Raw genomic sequence first — 20,468 nt, forward strand, 5'->3', positions numbered from 1 at the left:
CAGGAAATGAAATAACAGTAACATACATATCATCAGTCTGTTATTAATTGGTAAGCTATGACCTGATTCACTCAGTATTCGGTACACAGTTCAGGCATCTTAATGAATTAATTGGTTGGAAATGTTACCAAGTTGGATTTCAGAGATAAAGTATGAATGAAAATGCCTTTTCATTTGATGTAGTAACCATTGTGTTGACATTAGTTAGCTAATGAATAGTACACAAATAATCCTTTATTCTATTGGCGTGTTTTAAAAATGTAAAATCTTAAAATCATCCTGCATACGATTGCAAAGAACAGTTCTAGACAATCTGTTTCAGTTAAAAACACATGATGGACAGGTACTCGTATAAAACTGGTGTTTTAAATCACTATTGTTGTTCTTGTGGAAGCTTGATGTGTTACAGCTACCAAAATTATCAGAGTGGGAGGTCACGCAGGTCTATAGTGCAAGTGAATTGCCATCTCGAAATGTTTAACGGTCAGGAACCGATATCTAGATGATAATCTTCATTTTTTCATCATTCTGATGATCTTTTTTCATCCTTATATAAGCTTCATCTGTATATAAGCTGCATGCCTGAAAGCAAATGGGGAAAAAAAGGGCTTATAAACTGGAAAATATGGTTATACAAAACTTTTGATGTTGAAGATATTCATGAATATAATGAACATGCTCTGAATAAACCTGTATATGAATGCAAGTTATAGCACTGATTTAATTTACTGTTTTCAATTCAGATTGCAGCCATGAGCAAGTCTGGTAAAGGTGGCCTAAATTCCCTTCTGAGCTACAGATTTGTTAAAAAGCCTAAACCAAAATTGCAACATGAAGGTTCAACAAGTAGCCAGGACAGTGACGAGACCAAGTGTCCTTCAGATGACAACACAAATCAGTCATCGGATCCAAATTTGACGAATTCTATTCCAAACGGAAAATCAGAAGATCTGAAGAAAAAAAATTCAAATTCTGTCAGTTCAAATGAATTAAAAGATACAGAAAGTTTGGATGGTACACAAAAATATTGGGATGAGGCAGATGGGCCAGACACTGTTATATCTGTGTCTGTTATTGACAGTCGACAGGAGGATATAGGTAAATGTGTAAATAGAAGCAGTCCAACTTCAAATATTGACCATATTGTATCCATTAGGATTATAACTGGATGTAATACTAATGCTGATGGGTTTAGTCGCAAGTATAAGACATTCAGGATCCTAGAACAGCTAGTGAAAATAATATGCTCTCTCAAGTTAAATGAACCACAATACATTGTATTTGATCATCACATTACCAAAATCAAACTGAAGCATCAAAATGTTTGAATATGGTGAATTACTTATGTAAAGAAATGTCATATTAATGCAGTTTTAATTACTCGTGAATATTTTCATCTTGTAATTAAGCAATGGTTATTCAATTTTTCCTAATGGACAACTTACCAATCAATCAGTGTTGTTTTGCATGTTACTGGCTTGTTCTGCATATCACTATAATAGTTTCTATTAATTATAAGATTTAATGTGATAAAAGAACATCTTTAAGGATTGAATATTTCAATGTTTAATTTTAGAACCCACTACAGTCCCAGAGACTCCTGCTTCCCCTCTGTCGCAGGCTAGTTCCCCAGAGTCACCTTTGTTTAGAGCGAAGCCCAAGAATATACGCAGTAGAGCACTTGAGGAAGAGCCATCAGAGGCTAGTGGCTCATCACCTTGGATGTCTAAAGAACAGGGCAGACTCACCAATGGTTGTGGATTGAAGGCTAAGTAAGAACAAAAGTCTGACAATAATTTTAACTTCATTTTTAGTTGATTTCTAATGTCTTCAATAAAAAGTAAAGAAAAATAAATTAGAGGAAATGAAATGTTGAATTTTTATTTATTTTTTTTTTCTTTCCTATTTTTCTTTTCATTTCCAGGAATGAACTGTTTTCACACACACACACACCACTCCCCCTTCCCCCTCCACTCTGCCCCATTGATTCACACATTCATGCATCCTATACTAGAGAGTCTTTTGGCTCGCAAGAAAATCCTAAAACATTTTGTTTGTTTTTTAGAGGTCGAGTACTGTCTGACTCAAGTGATGAAGAAACAGAGGAGGAAGACAAAGGTATGTCTGCTGAGGACGAAGTAACATTAAACAATCTGAAAGAGGTCTTTCCCAGTCAGCCACTTCATGTTGTACGACAGGCTTTCCTTGATGCAGAGAAGATCTATGAGTTAGCTGTGGAACGTCTTGTTGATACAGGTGAGATTCTGTTTTCAGAAATCACACTGAACATCATCTCAGTTTTACAGAAAAAACTTATTTGCCAAGAAGATAATCACATGTAGTGTCCTATGAATTGTAAACAGTTTCTTCTGTCAATTAAAGGACATACTAGTCACTTACCAAACGCTTTTTGGAAGACTTTTTTTATGTCTGAGCTTTAATCTCTTCTTTCATTGAAATATTTTGTGAAGGTAATTACCTTGGTATGTGTTTGTAGGTTTATGGTGTTTTGAAATACAAACAGTAAAACTCCCAAGGAAGGATATAGAATAGGACAGGAAAACTTATTAGTCTACCAAACAGATGAAATCTGTAATTGCCCTATTTACATTTTTTCCTTAACTGTGGATATAAGACAATTTAAATAAGTAGGATATCAATGTCTGTTGTCATAAGAAGTTGTTTTAATACCGTTTTATTTTTTTGTTATTTTCATTTAAGATCTTTTTATTAATAGGGAAACATAATTTCAAGAAGAAGAAACGAGTGATGCGAATGAACAGTAGCGACTCTGAGATTTCACAAGAACCACCATCGAAACGAGCACGTTCTGTTATATCAAGTGATGACCAGGAGGAGGATGTGGACAGCCAAGCTACCATCATGAATAACTCTCAGAGTCAAGATGGAGTCATTGGGTACACCACTCAAGAGGAGAGAATTAAGTTCCTATCAGAATCATTCCCAACAAGGTCACGCAGAGTGAGTAAAAACTCATGTTAACAAAATTTTGCCGAAAAAAGGAAGTAGTTTAAGAAGGAAAAGTAGTGAGTATGTTTTTTGTACAGATAATTTGATAACATGAGTAGGATGGCTACTGTTACCCAAACATCCAAATGTTACCTTGAATGCTATGGCACTATAAAAAATATCACAAATTTTATGTCTATTTCCCATAGTTCAATATTGTGAGTTTATTTCAAATAGGTGCATACTACAGTAAAACTGCCCTGCAGGAAGTGCATAAGAATTGTGCCTGTTGACCTTACTTCATGATAATAAGTGCTGACTAAACTTGGTTTAATTATTTTCCTCTCTTTTCTAAAGACCTTTCTTCTTTTTAATATCACTGTCTCACTTTTTGGCCTTTACTTAAGCATTCACCCTTGTGAGGAATACTTTTCTGTCCTGAGACTGAGACATACCAGCGTCTTTAAAAATGGTAGTTACTACCCAGGTACTTCCTGCTTAAAAGTATAGCATTGTAGTAGTGTAGTGGGGTGGGGTGTCCTGCTGGGCAGTATACTTCAGTAAATTAGCATTATAAAGTCAGCTTCAGTTGCAAACTGTCACAAGAAGCCTTACATGAACAATTCACAGCCTCCCAAAAACACATGGACACAGTACATACACTCATCTTGTATACAAAGGGAAGCCATTCTTAAATAATCCCGGCTGTTGATAGAAAATTAATCAATATAAACAAAACCAACTACTGAAAAACACAACATTTTGGATAACCAACTGATTGTATATATATATCTGAATTTATTACAGTCGATATACAGAGCCTTGGAAACTAAAAATTGGTTAGTGGATGAAGCTGCTGAAATGTTGGATCTTAAGAAAAAAGAAAATGGCAGAGATGATGATATGGGTAATACTTCTCTGTGATGATATAGATAATACTTCTCTGTGATGATATAGGTAATACTTCTCTGTAGTGATATAGGTAATACTTCTCTGTGGTGATATAGGTAATACTTCTCTGTGGTGATATAGGTAATACTTCTCTGTGGTGATATAGGTAATACTTCTCTGTAGTGATATAGGTAATACTTCTCTGTGGTGATATAGGTAATACTTCTCTTACTTCTCTGTAGTGATATAGGTAATACTTCTCTGTGGTGATATAGGTAATACTTCTCTGTGGTGATATAGGTAATACTTCTCTGATATAGGTAATACTTCTCTGTAGTGATATAGGTAATACTTCTCTGTGGTGATATAGGTAATACTTCTCTGTAGTGATATATAATAGTGATATAGGTAATACTTCTCTGTAGTGATATAGGTAATACTTCTCTGTAGTGATATAGGTAATACTTCTCTGTAGTGATATAGGTAATACTTCTCTGTGGTGATATAGGTAATACTTCTCTGTAGTGATATAGGTAATACTTCTCTGTAGTGATATAGGTAATACTTCTCGATAGTGATATAGGTAATACTTCTCTGTAGTGATATAGGTAATACTTCTCGATAGTGATATAGGTAATACTTCTCTGTGGTGATATAGGTAATACTTCTCTGTAGTGATATAGGTAATACTTCTCTGTGATGATATAGATAATACTTCTCTGTAGTGATATAGGTAATACTTCTCTGTGGTGATATAGTTAATACTTCTCTGTAGTGATATAGGTAATACTTCTCTGTAGTGATATAGGTAATACTTCTCTGTGATGATATAGGTAATACTTCTCTGTAGTGATATAGGTAATACTTCTTTGTGATGATATAGGGTAATACTTCTCTATAGTGATATAGGTAATACTTCTCTGTGGTGATATAGGTAATACTTCTCTATGGTGATATAGGTAATACTTCTCTATGGTGATATAGGGTGATATAGGTAATACTTCTCTATGGTGATATAGGTAATACTTCTCTGTGGTGATATAGGTAATACTTCTCTGTAGTGATATAGGTAATACTTCTCTGTGGTGATATAGGTAATACTTCTCTGTGGTGATATAGGTAATACTTCTCTGTGATGATATAGGTAATACTTCTCTATGGTGATATAGGTAATACTTCTCTGTGATGATATAGTTAATACTTCTCTGTAGTGATATAGGTAATACTTCTCTGTAGTGATATAGGTAATACTTCTCTGTGATGATATAGGTAATACTTCTCTGTGATGATATAGGTAATACTTCTCTATGGTGATATAGGTAATACTTCTCTGTAGTGATATAGGTAATACTTCTCTGTAGTGATATAGGTAATACTTCTCTGTAGTGATATAGGTAATACTTCTCTGTAGTGATATAGGTAATACTTCTCTATGGTGATATAGGTAATACTTCTGTGATGATATAGGTAATACTTCTCTGTGATATAGGTAATACTTCTCTGTGGTGATATAGGTAATACTTCTCTGTGGTGATATAGGTAATACTTCTCTGTGGTGATATAGGTAATACTTCTCTATGGTGATATAGGTAATACTTCTCTGTGGTGATATAGGTAATACTTCTCTGTAGTGATATAGGTAATACTTCTCTGTAGTGATATAGGTAATACTTCTCTGTGATGATATAGGTAATACTTCTCTATGGTGATATAGGTAATACTTCTCTATAGTGATATAGGTAATACTTCTCTGTGGTGATATAGGTAATACTTCTCTGTGGTGATATAGGTAATACTTCTCTGTGATGATATAGGTAATACTTCTCTGTAGTGATATAGGTAATACTTCTCTGTGATGATATAGGTAATACTTCTCTGTAGTGATATAGGTAATACTTCTCTGTGATGATATAGGTAATACTTCTCTGTGGTGATATAGGTAATACTTCTCTGTAGTGATATAGGTAATACTTCTCTGTGGTGATATAGGTAATACTTCTCTGTGGTGATATAGGTAATACTTCTCTGTGGTGATATAGGTAATACTTCTCTGTGGTGATATAGGTAATACTTCTCTGTGATGATATAGGTAATACTTCTCTGTAGTGATATAGGTAATACTTCTCTGTGGTGATATAGGTAATACTTCTCTATAGTGATATAGGTAATACTTCTCTGTGATGATATAGGTAATACTTCTCTGTGATGATATAGGTAATACTTCTCTGTGATGATATAGGTAATACTTCTCTATAGTGATATAGGTAATACTTCTCTGTGATGATATAGGTAATACTTCTCTGTGATGATATAGATAATACTTCTCTGTGATATAGGTAATACTTCTCAGTGATGATATGGTTAATCTATCTCAGAAGACTTATCTAGGTAACGATTTGCTGTGTTGATCTCCTACATTGTCATATATTTAGCAATGTTTGTAGTCAGACTATGTGCATTATTTCAGACTTATCTGATGAGGATGAGGATTTCCAAAGTGGAGATGAGGCTGAAGACAGTGAGAACAGTTTAGATGTAAGTTAAAGATGCAAACAGCTTTCTGAAGCATTGTATATTTCACAGATTTCTAATGAGCTTTGCTTAAGTATACACCATTGTCTTATAATATCCACTTTGTTATACAGGAAACAACGTTTTGAGAATTCAGCTACAATTGATTCAGAAGTGATAATTCTGGAGTGATTCGTTAAAATACAAGGACTTTACCAGTGTTTAATGAGTGTGTACCATTGCTATATTGTAGGAATGTGCTGAAAATGTAGTAACAATTGATTGTCATATTTTTAGGATGGTGCTGATGAACATCAAACAGAAAAGGAGATGATCCTGGCGTTTTTCCAGGATGCCAATCAAGATGAACTAGCTGGGACTCCAGGTTGTTCTAAGAAGAAGGCTGAGATTCTACTTAAAGAAAGACCATTTAAATCATTTGAAGACTTGGTATGAATTTGATTCCTACATGGAAATGACAAGTACTTTTTAAGAGGAAGACCACTGTTTGCACTAGGCACTGCAATTGTTTTACACACATTGGTGGGAAATAGTCTTTGTATACTCTGGTAGATAAACATTTTTGTTATATGTCCTGTTTTCTTCTTGTCTTGGCTGTTTGTGAGCCATTTTACTTTATTGATTAGTAATATGATGCAAAGGGTTTGTCTTTGTCACAGAGAAACAAAAGGGTTTTTCTTAAGATATTTACTTTATTTTCAGCACAACAAGTGTGCCACTGTGAAAGGATTAACAACAGATTTGATAGGTGGTTGCCGGGAAATCATTCGTGTGCGCGATGTCATCATCCGTTTAATGCAAAAGTGTGAGAAGATTTCGATGGAGATGGAGAGAGTGGTGACATACCTTACACAACAAGACAGCATTGATGAGTCTGACAACAGGATCCATATCACCAAACAGCCTGCTCTACTGAACAGCGAGTACGTAAACTGCAAATAAAACTAAGAGAGGCCAGATGTACGTCTTTCTGATAAAATCCGATATGTGGCAATTACATCATCACTGTACTGATTGATGAAACTTGATTGCTCCAACCTACATAACTGTATAATGTAGATATACAACCATAGAGAGATATCTTAGGATTGAAGTTTTGTATACTCTAGCCTGGAACCTTGATCCTTTTTTGACTCTTTTTTTACCTTGGTTTTTATGTTTCTTAAACTGAACCAATTGAGGATTATTAACACTTTCCTCTTTATCTGTAAGTTTTGGTTTGGCTTAAGTTTTATTACAAATGTATGAATTTATCAATCTGATAAAAACTTACATTGTCACTGCAGTGATGATAAGAAAATCTGATGTTATCACATGATGATGTAATTCTTCCAGTATTGATATAATTTTCATAGTTTTACAAACCAGAGCATGGTTTCTAGTCACTGCATTGAAACTCACCAATTTTTTCTGTCCGAAGGCAAATGAAGTGTATGTTGAATAAGTTGGTTTTCCATTCAACAATATTCATAATGTATATATTTAGATACTTTTTTTTTGATAAGGAAAAATAGTGTTGTAAGCAATTCTTACCAGGTTACAGCATAAAATGGTAGCATCAAGGTAAAGCAGGCTCTTAAAATGGCATCGCCTTGTTGTCAAGCATAAGCTTAAACTCTGATGTCAGAGGATGTGATAATGTTTCCCGAAGTTTCTTAACGGTTTGCTTTATGTAGTGGTTAGCATTTTTCCAATTGTTTTTCCATTAAAGAGTGAAATATTTCTGATATTAAATGAAAAACCATTAATTATCCTCCTTTGCAACTTTAAGCTTAGTGTCTGTAGTCATGATGCATTTCATATGTTGATACACTAAATCTGTAAAACATTTTGATTAAGTTGTATTTTTCATTTGACTGCCTTGAATTAGATTTTGTGTGAAGATCAATTTCTATGGTTAGACATTAAAAGCTCTATTACTTTGACTTTAAACAATCTGAAATATACGATTTACAAATATTTCAAGTTCACACTTTTATTGATTTGTAAATCAAATCTGATCGAATTTGAAAGTAAAGGTGATTCTGTCATTCCAGATTCCAACTGAAACCTTTCCAGATGGTTGGACTGAATTGGCTGAGAATCATGCACTCTAAAGAGATAAATGGCATTCTGGCTGATGAGATGGTATGAAGATAATATAAATAATTTTACAGAAGTTTTATATATAATACACTGTATTTCCAACATTACATGTTTTTCTTTTAAAATAAGATTGCCATTCCGAAATATGTATTAATTACAAGACACAATTTTATTTTAAACATTTAAATATTTTTTTAAGAAGCAGTTTATGAAGGGAATGTGCAGTATGGCCGGTCTTAATCTAAGGAAAAACTTCAAAAAATATTAAACTCAGAATAATATTCCACTTTTTATGTTCTTATTATGTATGAAAAACAACCTTTGATATTTGGTTTACATCCTGTTTAATTGACCATAAGTTTTGATGTATTCTAATACTGCTGACTAATCTGTTAGTATTGTCTTCGTTAGAACTAAACCAGCAAAGTTACAACTTGAAACTTTCAGTTGAAATACATATACACATCAGTTTCTAATTCTTTAAGATGTCCATCCTGTCTCATCACATGCAGAATTAATGACAAATTTTAGAACCTTTCAACATTTTTTTTATATACATACCCAATAATATCATAAGATCCAGTTTTACAACTTTCTTACACCTTTTACATCTAATCATCTTTAAGTCGTTATCAGTAAAAGTGAAGGAACAAAGGTCAAATTATGTATGGAAGCAGGGTCATTCGTATGTTTCAGATATTTTCTGGTTAGAACTTGATATAACTTTGAACATTAATATAGAAGTTCATAAAGCATCATATTTAAGTGACTGATCAGTGTAAAATTTTCATTACACAGGGCCTTGGCAAGACAATACAGACAATATCATTCATTGCCCACCTTCTGGAGGAAGGAGAAGAAGGACCCCATGTTATCATCGTCCCCTCCTCTACCATTGGTAAGTCATAGTTGTCTCTGTCATCCTCATCTTATGTAGGAAACAACATTCCCTAGTTGGTCTGCCTTAACCATTAGGTAACCACATTCACTAGTTGGTCTGCCTTAACCATTAGGTAACCACATTCCCTAGTTGGTCTGCATTAACCATCTCCTGTATATATATAAAACATACCATTAGTCATTATCAGCAGCAATCATTTCTCCTGCCAAGGGTACTCATTGTAGCTCCTCTACTTTAAGAATTGTTTCTCTATTATAGATATGTATATTAAAGAGTATAGAACTAATTATTATCATCCATAATCATTTATACTCCAAAATCATTCTTCCTGTTCTGTTCATAGGTACTGTCTTACTGATAAACCATTTTCTGGCAATAAACTGATTTCGGAAAAATTGACAGCAAACAGTTTTATATCCTGCAATAAGTTTATCCCCGTCAATAAGTAAGTTTTGTTTTGACCTCTATAAATTGACTTTTTGCAAGATAAATGCTGTTAAATTCATCTCCTATAAGTAATCATTATCACTTCTTTGTGAATGAAATATCATTGTTTATGACATTATGATATTCTGTGATAGATAACTGGCTACGGGAGTTCTCTGTGTGGTGTCCAGCTGTCAAAGTGTTGGTATACTATGGCTCTCAGGAGGACCGGCGAGTCACACGAAGGAGCATTCTGTACGAGGACTTTGAGGATTTTCACGTCATTCTTACCACGTAAGTTCTGTTTAAATTGGTTTTGACCCCTTATTTCATAATTAGAGGGAGCACAATTATGCGTCACCAAATATCTGACTTGCTATGTATATATTAATTTTTTGAATGATTGATTTCCTTCTGCATAATTTTCATCTGCACAAAGTGAGGATTATCAGTAATTGCAACATTTGTAGATAATTTTTCATTATCTGTGCCAAGTATTTTAAAACCAACTAAATTTGATTTTCATTCAATAGATAATGGCTGTTCAATGCATTATTTCCCATGTTTACATGCAGATGTTTTCACCTATATTTTGTAGCTACAATATGGCGACAGGCAGTGTAGAAGACCGGTCGTTGTTTAAGAAGTTTGAATTTCACTATTCCATTTTTGATGAAGGCCACATGCTTAAAAACATGTCATCACTACGATACCAAAACCTGATGAAGATACAGGTCAGAAACTGAAATAAGGAATACATTTTAGCTGTAATACTTTTCTGATCATGTCCATCTATCATCGTAGCACCCATGAGCCAGATTGTAATATTTTACCAGTTTTAATCAAATGAAGGTATTGATTAATTGATTGTCTGTATTTACTTGAGTGTCAGTTGTACATGATTTAATTTCATATTGCTCAAGGGTTTACTTTAACTTAGCTGCCATCCACTTGTAAAGAGAAGAAATGTTCCCAAGCTAAGGGTAATTTTGAGTGTACATGTATTCTTTTGAATAGATTGTATAAAGGTTTGGAAAGTTATTTTACACCTTATTAAGAATTGTTTTAAGAGTCATTTTACACCTTATTAAGAATTGTTTTAAGAGTCATTTTACACCTTATTAAGAATTGTTTTAAGATAAATTCTAGGATATAGCTTCTATAAAAGCAAAAACCAAATTCTGCTGTGGACAATTTAAACAGATAAAATACTTATCAGTCAAAATAATATACACACTACCTTGTTACATCAACATATATTTCTAAATGATTTTCTAGTCTGAGCGTCGCCTGTTGTTGACTGGGACACCCTTACAGAATAACTTACTGGAACTGATGTCACTGCTGTGCTTTGTTATGCCTGACATGTTCATTGGCAAGACTGATCATCTCAAGCGAATGTTCTCCATGATCACGGTAAAGAGTGATGAAATACTGACAGCATTAATCACAGACAGGATAAAAAATAGATATTTTGTCATGATAATGTAATCATGGTAGCTGACTAGCTGCTTATTACCAAATCAGCTAGGAGAATTTCTCTTGAGCTGAAGCTGTAGTGTCAGTTAAGTAAGCAAGAGTTCTTCAGTTTAATGTTTACCAAAGGTATTAAGAAAGAATTACCTTTGTCTTAATGAAAATACAGCAAATATGATTCTTTTTCTTTAGTAATGATTGAATTTTGTCCCAATTTGATCAGAAGCATCCATCGGTAAATGCAACTTAATTTTGTACAAACGGAGCATCTGATCCCAATGGGGGAGAGAAGCAGGGCCTAATAGAGGGAATAGATACAAATCTATAAATGTTTTTCATTTATTTACATTTTTACAATATCAGCAAACTAAACCATGTGAGTGATAAAAGCCATGTAGGCCTCTTGTTCTTTCTGTTAATGATATATATCTTTTAAAGGAGCTTTGTTTAATTTTTCAGAAGTCTGTTGATGATAAAAGGAGCAAATATGAAGCTGAGAGAATAGCCCATGCAAAGCAGATAATGAAGCCGTTTATACTTCGACGACTCAAATCTGAGGTACATTCAATTAAATCGAAATTTTACTGAAGCATGCTAAATTTGTGTTTGTTCCTATAACCATTTGATTTGTATTAATTTTACTTTGCCATTTCCAAGTTATAGGTGGATGATTGAAAATAATTGAAAATTAATTAGAAATGTAATGAAACCAATTGACTAATGCCCAAATGGAAAAGAAGTTTGATTTGAAACATTTTGGCTTTGATGGCAATTCAGTTTTAGAAGTCTTTACCTTTTATTTAAAGATTTTAATTTTAGGATTATGAGAAAAAATGTTGATATACAGTGTTGATAAAAGCAAAAATAGCATTCGGTATTAAGATGTTCAACAGCACTCAGTGGCTCATTTCTTTACATTATAATCCATTGAATAGTGAGACTTATCCACCAAAAATTCTGATATACTTTTATCAGGTCCAAAAATATTCATGAAAATATTTTTTCATTTGCTTCATTAAAATCACTAAATGGTATGAAACTTGTCTCTTTTGCAGGTACAGAAACAGTTACCTAAGAAGTCTGAACGTGTAGAGCTCTGTGAAATGATTCCAGAACAAGCAGAAAATTACCACAACCTTGTGAACAAGTTTCAACAAGAGCTGCGGGAGTCATCAGTTGGACCTGGGGAAACCAAAGGAGGGGCATCCATGTTGATGCAGTTACGAAAGGCAGCTAACCATCCACTGTTACAACGGAGACATTATACAGACAAACTCCTTAAAGAAATGTCCAAACACATAGCAAAGGTAACATTTACCACTCTTCACATATGGTTCATGTGAAAGATTTCCTTCATCCTCGATGCTCGAGGGAACAGATCACTTTTGCTCTCAGCACCACTGGGACATGTCATGGCAAAACTGAAAGCACAAGCAAAGTAATTCCCAGGTTATATGTCACACTGATATATAGGCCACACAGCCAGTTTTTTTTAATCAAATTTTTCAATTTGATCCACATATTAGTCACACCAGAATATAAGCTGCACCCTTTCTTAAGATATAGTAACCATTATGTTGACTAAAGTTTTTTGATATAACAGAGAATTGAAGGTCTGGTCCGATACTGATAGCAATGTCATTCCATTATTTATCTACAAGTCATATTCAAATCAACAGTCAAAATTATTCTTTAAATTGTTCATATAGAAAAATATATATGTATCTTGACTTGCATGGAGGCAGGTCATATTGTTTTAAGAAAAGACACAAACAAGGTATATGTATGAAGATTTTACTTCATTCTTAAATGAACAAATAGATGTATTAGAGTTATTTTCTGATGTTGTTCAATCTAGTTTGGCCTATAGTTTCTTTGTAATTAATTTTTTCAATTTTATTCTTTAAGTGTCAACATTAATTATATGAATTTCATTTTGAATAATTCAATCTAGAAATGATGCAAAAAAAAAATGGTCAAAATTAAGATAGGCATCTTATGCAAACGATGATAAAAAGATTTATTTATGAATATTGTCTAACCCAGCTAATAACTATATAACCAAAATATAACAATGATTACTTAGCTATCAAATTTGTTATGTTTTATAATGAATTGAACTAGGTATTTGAATTTGAATTCATCTAGACCAGAAGTTTCTGTTGAAGACTGGATGCTTGACTAAAGTTACAAAATCTCAGTTGTCAATGTCTTGCTAATTAACTTAAGAATATCCACTGTTTTGAATTATGTATATAATATGTTATGAAAAAATATAAATGGTAATTTCTATTATAATCTCTCAGTAAATATTAATTTCGTTTATGTAGATTTTGCTTTCATTTGTATATTTGTACCATGTACATTTGACTGTTTCCACTTTCAAAGAAATTTCTTCTTAGAAAACTTATTTCCATTATTGTATACTGAAAACATTCCATGACAACAGATATATATCTGCCTGCAGACGTAGGAGTTATACAATTTACAGAATAAACCAAAATTGACAATTGAAAGGGAGATTGACCATTGTGTTTGGATTGCCATGCTCTATTGATTCAAGGTCATATTGAACATTTAAAGTGTTTGGTAATTAAATCTAGTCATTAATACAGTTTAAGGTGGAGACTAAATGAGGAACTTAAATACACAGATAAAATTGCAATCTTCTTCAGAAATATTTTGTTCACATTACATTTTGAGTCAAGAATTTAAAATAAAAACCTGTGATTTTTAAAATGGGGCCACTAGGAGGGGATTTGTGCTGTTTAATGGCTTTAAAATGATGATAGAATCAGCCTTGGAATAGCATACTTCAAAGGTCAATTGATATGTTGAGGAGTTAATCAATCAGTGTCTGTTTTACAAAAAATTGTCTTTGTAGCATTTAATAGAAAGAAAATTTTAGTAAGTTTAAGTCCTATTTAAATAACTTAATAATTATGCATGCAATATACATTTTGTATTGATAATAAATACAATCTGATGACCATGCAATAGTGAAATGTAAATATCCAGAAATATGTTTGTTCTTTTTTAGGAACCATCTCACAGGGAAAGACAAGCCAATCCGAAGCTCATTTTTGAGGATATGTGTGTAATGCACGATTTTGAGATTCACAAACTATGTAAATTTTATGAAGTAAGTTAAGATTTAACTTTAAAACATAACTAATTGAATATTATTCTACTGTAAAATATGTAATTTATAAATTGTGAATTGACTGAGTTTGAAAACCTTATAATTAAAATGATTTATTACTAAGCTGATCAGGTTCATATAGTTTCATGAATTGATCTTCTACTCTTTTCCTATATTTGTAAGGGAAAAATGAATATTTTTCTTTCATGGGAAGAAAAAAAAACCCAGCTCACAAATGATGAAGGACACTAAATAGCCCTGACACATTACCGTTATTGTATTCATGGGATTTATATTAGGTGTTTGTATTCTGATATAGGTATTACCTGTATTATGTAAACTTACTGTGTAATCTACATTTGTTACAGAAACATATTGGTAAATACAGCATGCCACCATCAGCTATTCAGGATTCAGCCAAGTTTCGAGTTTTGGATGATTTACTTGTGAAGCTGAAGTCTCAGGTAACACCAGTGCACATCAGGATTTCTTTCTTGTGATTCTCCCTTCAGAATAACATTATACCTGTAGGGTTTCTTATTAAAATTAATGTTAAATGCATGTATCCTTTCATATTCACCTAATTTTTTGTATTCATAGACACATCACAAAGTTACATAAGTCTGGCATGTTTTCATTTGACGACATCCCCTATCTAAGCTCACTTTGGACACAGACACCAAAATTTCTGACTCATTACTCACGGGACCAGTTAACATTCAAGGAGCAAAATTAACTCAGCTTGTGAAAAAACAACCTTAATTAGATTCTTGATTGTTGGCTGGATTGGCCACAGACTGTTTCACTGAGTGGTATATATTTAATACAAGGTAATATATGAATATATATGTACATATATTGCTTTGGAAGATGCATTCAGTGGTCTTCCTCTTGTATAATTGGATTTACCTGGTAGGTACACATTACTTATCTGTGAAAAATTAGGGTTTCTGATACTGCAGTAATTTATTTTGGTATATGCTGCCTTCTGATGTAGTTAGGTCAATTAGTAAAACATCAGACTTTTAACCTTTATGTGATAGTCAGAGTGATTTGGTTCAATGCCTACTCAGGGTCAGTTTGTTTCTCTCAGAAATTCAGATCATAAACCATCCTGTCTTATCATTGTTGTGTCTTTAGGCAAGACACTTCATCTCAAGTGCTGTGGATTGTACGTAGCGATCCTGCAGAATACTCATATTCTCATTGAGGTAGACATCAGCTACTACAAGGTGACCTCACCTCAATATCTGAAGACAATTAGGCAAAGCCTTGTGCTGAAGTAAAAATGTTCATAAGTAAGGATTTCATGCTCAGAATTAGAGAATTGTATCATCTCTTGGTGAGATTCTTCTAATTTGACAATGGGAATTATGATGTCATTGTGAAATACTAATATCAATAATATGCACTTTGGAGGTACTTTATTGACATAAACTGTAATGATACTCTTCATGACTTTAAGATGGCCCTGTGTCAATTATGTAAATAAATTTATTTGTGGTTTCAGGATGACCGTGTTCTGATATTCAGCCAATTCACTATGATGATGGACATCATGGAGGATTATCTCAAGCAGAAAAAATATAAGTACATGCGACTAGACGGGTCAACCCCAGTACCAGACAGGTCAGTGGTAACTTCATTTAGCCAATGAGAAATAACAGCCTCCCAGCTTGTAGTGTCCATTGATTCTGACAACATTTTCCCTCCCAGAAGTCTCGTTAATTACTCTTTATTCAGAGAGTGCTTCCCTTTAAATTCAGCACATTTTTCCTTTGTGATATATATTATTCCCTGCTTAAATGTGAATCTTCATTTTGGGGTGTGTCTGTCCATCCATCTGGTTTTAGTTTCCATGTGATAACTTCACTATATATCAAAGAATTTTGATCAGATTTGCTTTACATGTTATTTCCTTCAGTCTGAGCCTGACTATCAACATTGTTCATTGACATTTATGCATAATTTATCAGGGAATTCACTTCATAATGTGTCCATTTGCATAGTATTACCAGTGTTCATGTTGTTTTTTATTACAAATGAAATGTCATATTATTTTACTCACTAGACACAAGCACATTGTAACTGACATATTTTTATAGAACACAAGTTTATTGTAAACAGATTCTTACATTACCCAGTAGATGATAGTTCAAAAAAATGCATGTTCATTTCAGTATAACTCCGGCTTTGTAGTGAAAAGATAAAAAAAATGTGAATGTTGGTTGAATATTCTATTCACAATTTTGAATATCATACTTTCCATGCTGAAGGGAGCAACACATAGCTGATTCAAAGTCAAGGGCTGAACATGTTACAGGACAGTTGAATTTGTGTGGGGTGATTACCAGACATGGGCTTATTGGCGGATTGATAGACCATATTAAGGGTGTGACTTGTAAGTAACATAGATCTTTTTGTTTCAGACTACAGATGATTGATGAATATACAAACAACCCAGATATATTTATCTTCCTGTTGTCTACAAAAGCTGGAGGTCTGGGAATCAACCTAACGGCAGCCAATGTTGTTATCATACACGACATAGATTTCAATCCATACAATGACAAACAAGCAGAGGATCGTTGCCACAGGGTGGGACAGAAAAGGTAGTCTAATAGGACAAAAAAGAGTGTTGGTTCTTTGTGTCTTTCAAAGTCATCATAACATTTCTTCAAATCTAAAGATCTTAAGAAAAAATTTTGTCTTTCTTTATGTATCCTCAATAGTCAGTGCCTTTTCACATATCCTCATCAGATGTCCACATCCTCAACACAGTATAATCAAATATAGTGGTAAAAAAGGGAATATGCAAAGATAACACCTGAATTTTAGCCAGATATATTTTGTTTCAATTAATTATACAATAATTACCAGTAAGTAAATCCAATTAGTTAATGAAGTGCTTCAGGACAATGAGTGATGATGTTGATTAAGACATTTATATATAAACAGCTAAGAAATTGCTTAGCCAATGTATTCTGTATGAATTTTTTACATTCATGTTCCAGGGAGGTGTCCATAGTGAGGCTCATCACAAAGGATACTGTAGAGGAAGGAATGCTGAGATGTGCTCAAGAGAAACTTAAGTTGGAGAAGGATATCACAACGAATGAAGGTAGGGTTAATAGAAGCAGGGCTTTTAAGGGTCAGGGAAGATTTTCAGACTGGACACTTCAGTTAATGTGTACAGTGGAACAATGTTACTTTGGAAATTTCAATTTGAGTCTGTGAGGTCATCCATTTGAAAAAATCTTTGGTATCAGATATCTCACTGATCTCTAAAGATGTACTCCATGTTTTCTACATCACATAGGACAACAGTTATTATCTCCCTGCTTGATTTTTGTAAGAATTTACAAAACAGGGAATTTTTACTTGCCAAAAAAATTTTGCAAAACTCAATATCATCAGAAAAATGTGACAATAGTGACCAATGGCATGAACTCGTCTTTCATTGCTAAAGGAAATCATGTGAAGATAATTTGGGGGCTTATATCTAACTTTCTTTTGTACTTACTATATATATACATTAGAAAGTAGGTAGTGTCACTAACCTCTATTACATCTAATCTCTGGTAAAAGCCTTCAAATTCATGTATGTGTTTGAAAGGGTTATCTGGTAAAAGATCTTATTGTCAATTCTCTCAAGAGTTATCATATTTGAATGTGTTTAGATGATGTAATGTGTTACTTTGACTCTCATATTGACTTCATCAGATCCAAAAATTGATTAAAAAATACTAATAGCTGTTCAAAAAATCAGGTGATTCTAGCATTTTACCAGAATTTAAGCAGGTCAATCTTAAGACTAATATCAGCTTGATCTGATGAGCTCGGTGAGTTGATGACAGTTGAAGGAGCATTGAGTTATTTACCTTGACGTTTCTTATTCTATCATACTCATTAATGATTGGCTCCTACTTAAAGTCAAGAACAAATTAAATGGTTATATGTTAACTGTTGATAAATGTTTCAGGGTCGGACAATGAGACTGGTGCAGATGTGGCATCATTACTGAAGGAAGCCCTAGGTCGGGGAAAGGTTTGATGACAGTTGTCTATAGGCAGTAGATAATTGTAGTATTGTTGGACATGCAAGTGACACATGGTCAAGGAATGTGGATGTTTGGTAGTGCTGTTGTGTATACCACTTACTTCAAATCAACTGCAGTGAATGTTTTGAAGTGTACAACCTGTGCAATGAGTACATATGTGCATTCAACCTAACTTAGGTACCTATTTCAGTGTAAGGTGTTTCCAGTTATTAGGCAATGAACACCATCAGTGTTGTAATACAAGGTGCATGTAGTTGACATTGTCTAGGAAGTGTAAGATCTCGCGATTAAAACCTGGTGCATACACTTACACAGTGCTAGTTTGCTAGTTTGGACCAGTGCCAACATCCTTAGAGAACAGATTCATCTTTGTGTCCTTACTCAGGGAAGATAAACTTTCTAATTGAGTCTGATGAATGATCTTAAATTAATGAATGATCTTAAACGGAGGCTGATGGATGATCTGAGAATGAGACGAAAGGATGATTAGAGACCAAGGCTGATAGATATCAGGGACCAAGACTGATGGATGACTTCAGACCAAGACTGATGGAGGGTTTGAGACCATGGTTAATTAATTATTTTAGACTGAGGCTGATAAAGATCTGGGACCGAGACTGATGGATGACTTCAGACCAAGACTGATGGAGGGTTTGAGACCGTGGTTAATGAATTATTTTAGACTGAGGCTGATAAAGATCTGGGACCGAGACTGATGAATGACTCCAGACCGAGGCTGATGTAGGGTTTGAAAGCGTGGTTAATTAATTATTTTAGACTGAGGCTGATAAAGATCTGGGACCGAGACTGATGAATGACTCCAGACCGAGGCTGATGTAGGGTTTGAGACCATGGTTAATGAATTATTTTAGACTGAGGCTGATTAATGTTAGCAAAACTGAGGCTGATGGATGATCTGAAATCTGGGCAGACAGATGCCAATGTGGGATTCAAGACAAAAGCTGATGACGGATGCTGATGAAGGATTCCTTTCCAAGGATGATGAATAATCTTAGGATTAATTTGCTGAGCAGTTTGAATGTTATGAACAACATGAAATCTAGATGGCTGAGGAATGATACTAGACTGAGTCTGATGAGAGAATGGAAACAAAGGATGATTCAATATCTTAAAGAGTCTGATTATAATGCCAAAGGAAATAACATGTCTCTATGATAAAGAATTGGATACCATTTTATGTGATTGGATGTGTTAAGAGCTTTCGCCATCAGGAAATTTTTCTCCGGCTCAGGGTTCTTCATGTATGTGATCTGGACTGTAGTGAAAGGTCAGCTAAGGTCAGCAAAGCCTTTCAAATGTATATACGAATCGAAATGGTTACGTGTTAAGCTCTGCTAAATTATTGTGAAGGATGAATAAATTACATTTTTTAATGAGCTTGGTATGTTCAGTTGCATATTCAAGATGCAAAAGAATATAGAAGTAACTTATCTGCTACAGGAATTGGCCAATCATATTGAAGCTTTTTCTTTTCGATTAAATGATCGGTAGCAATCATTACAAGAAAACCTTTGATAACCAAATCTACGAATTGAATAATAACCATTCTAGATTCTCTATGTATAGTATGTTCAAAGTCAACATTAAGTTTAATCAAAGATCTGGTTTTTTTTAGTATTGATTCGAAGAATATGATATATAGTGCTACGTTATGAACAATTACTTCTCTGTGTGTTAATATAGACCCACAGATATTTATTGATGGGCGTACAGTTTGTCAGAGATGAAATATGACTAGTATTTTGTGGACTGTTTCTCTTGCCAGTATTTTCCTACCATTTTGTTCAAGATGTTTTCCATTCCCAATGAATTTAGTACATTGTAATTGTTTTCCCTGGTTTAACAAAGAAAATTCCCTGCAATCGTAGATGTGAGTTCTTCTACTATAAGAAACATTCATTCTGACGTTTTCTAGAGATATGATATTAATGTTGCAGAAACGGTAGAGAAGAGGTGTGATATGC

At 33.6% G+C, this 20,468-nt stretch overlaps 1 protein-coding gene across 1 annotated transcript; it reads left to right on the forward strand.

Annotated features, from left to right (window-relative positions):
- Positions 1-752: 752 nt before the first annotated feature.
- On the forward strand, positions 753-19,804 carry LOC132549332 (SWI/SNF-related matrix-associated actin-dependent regulator of chromatin subfamily A containing DEAD/H box 1B-like). The gene is made up of 21 exons (XM_060213258.1): positions 753-1,098; positions 1,577-1,772; positions 2,066-2,256; positions 2,738-2,982; positions 3,778-3,877; positions 6,329-6,396; positions 6,670-6,822; positions 7,096-7,316; positions 8,430-8,520; positions 9,277-9,376; positions 9,961-10,099; positions 10,404-10,539; positions 11,084-11,221; positions 11,741-11,839; positions 12,337-12,588; positions 14,322-14,423; positions 14,792-14,887; positions 15,934-16,052; positions 16,853-17,035; positions 17,438-17,544; positions 18,406-19,804. The coding sequence occupies exons 1-21, from the start codon at positions 753-755 to the stop codon at positions 18,474-18,476; spliced, it is 3,153 nt and encodes a 1,050-aa protein (XP_060069241.1). The 3' UTR covers positions 18,477-19,804.
- Positions 19,805-20,468: the final 664 nt, after the last annotated feature.

The sequence above is a fragment of the Ylistrum balloti genome, unplaced genomic scaffold, assembly GCF_031769215.1.
Source record: "Ylistrum balloti isolate Yb309-2 unplaced genomic scaffold, AGI_CSIRO_Ybal_v1 Utg370054, whole genome shotgun sequence".
Taxonomy (NCBI): domain Eukaryota; kingdom Metazoa; phylum Mollusca; class Bivalvia; order Pectinida; family Pectinidae; genus Ylistrum; species Ylistrum balloti.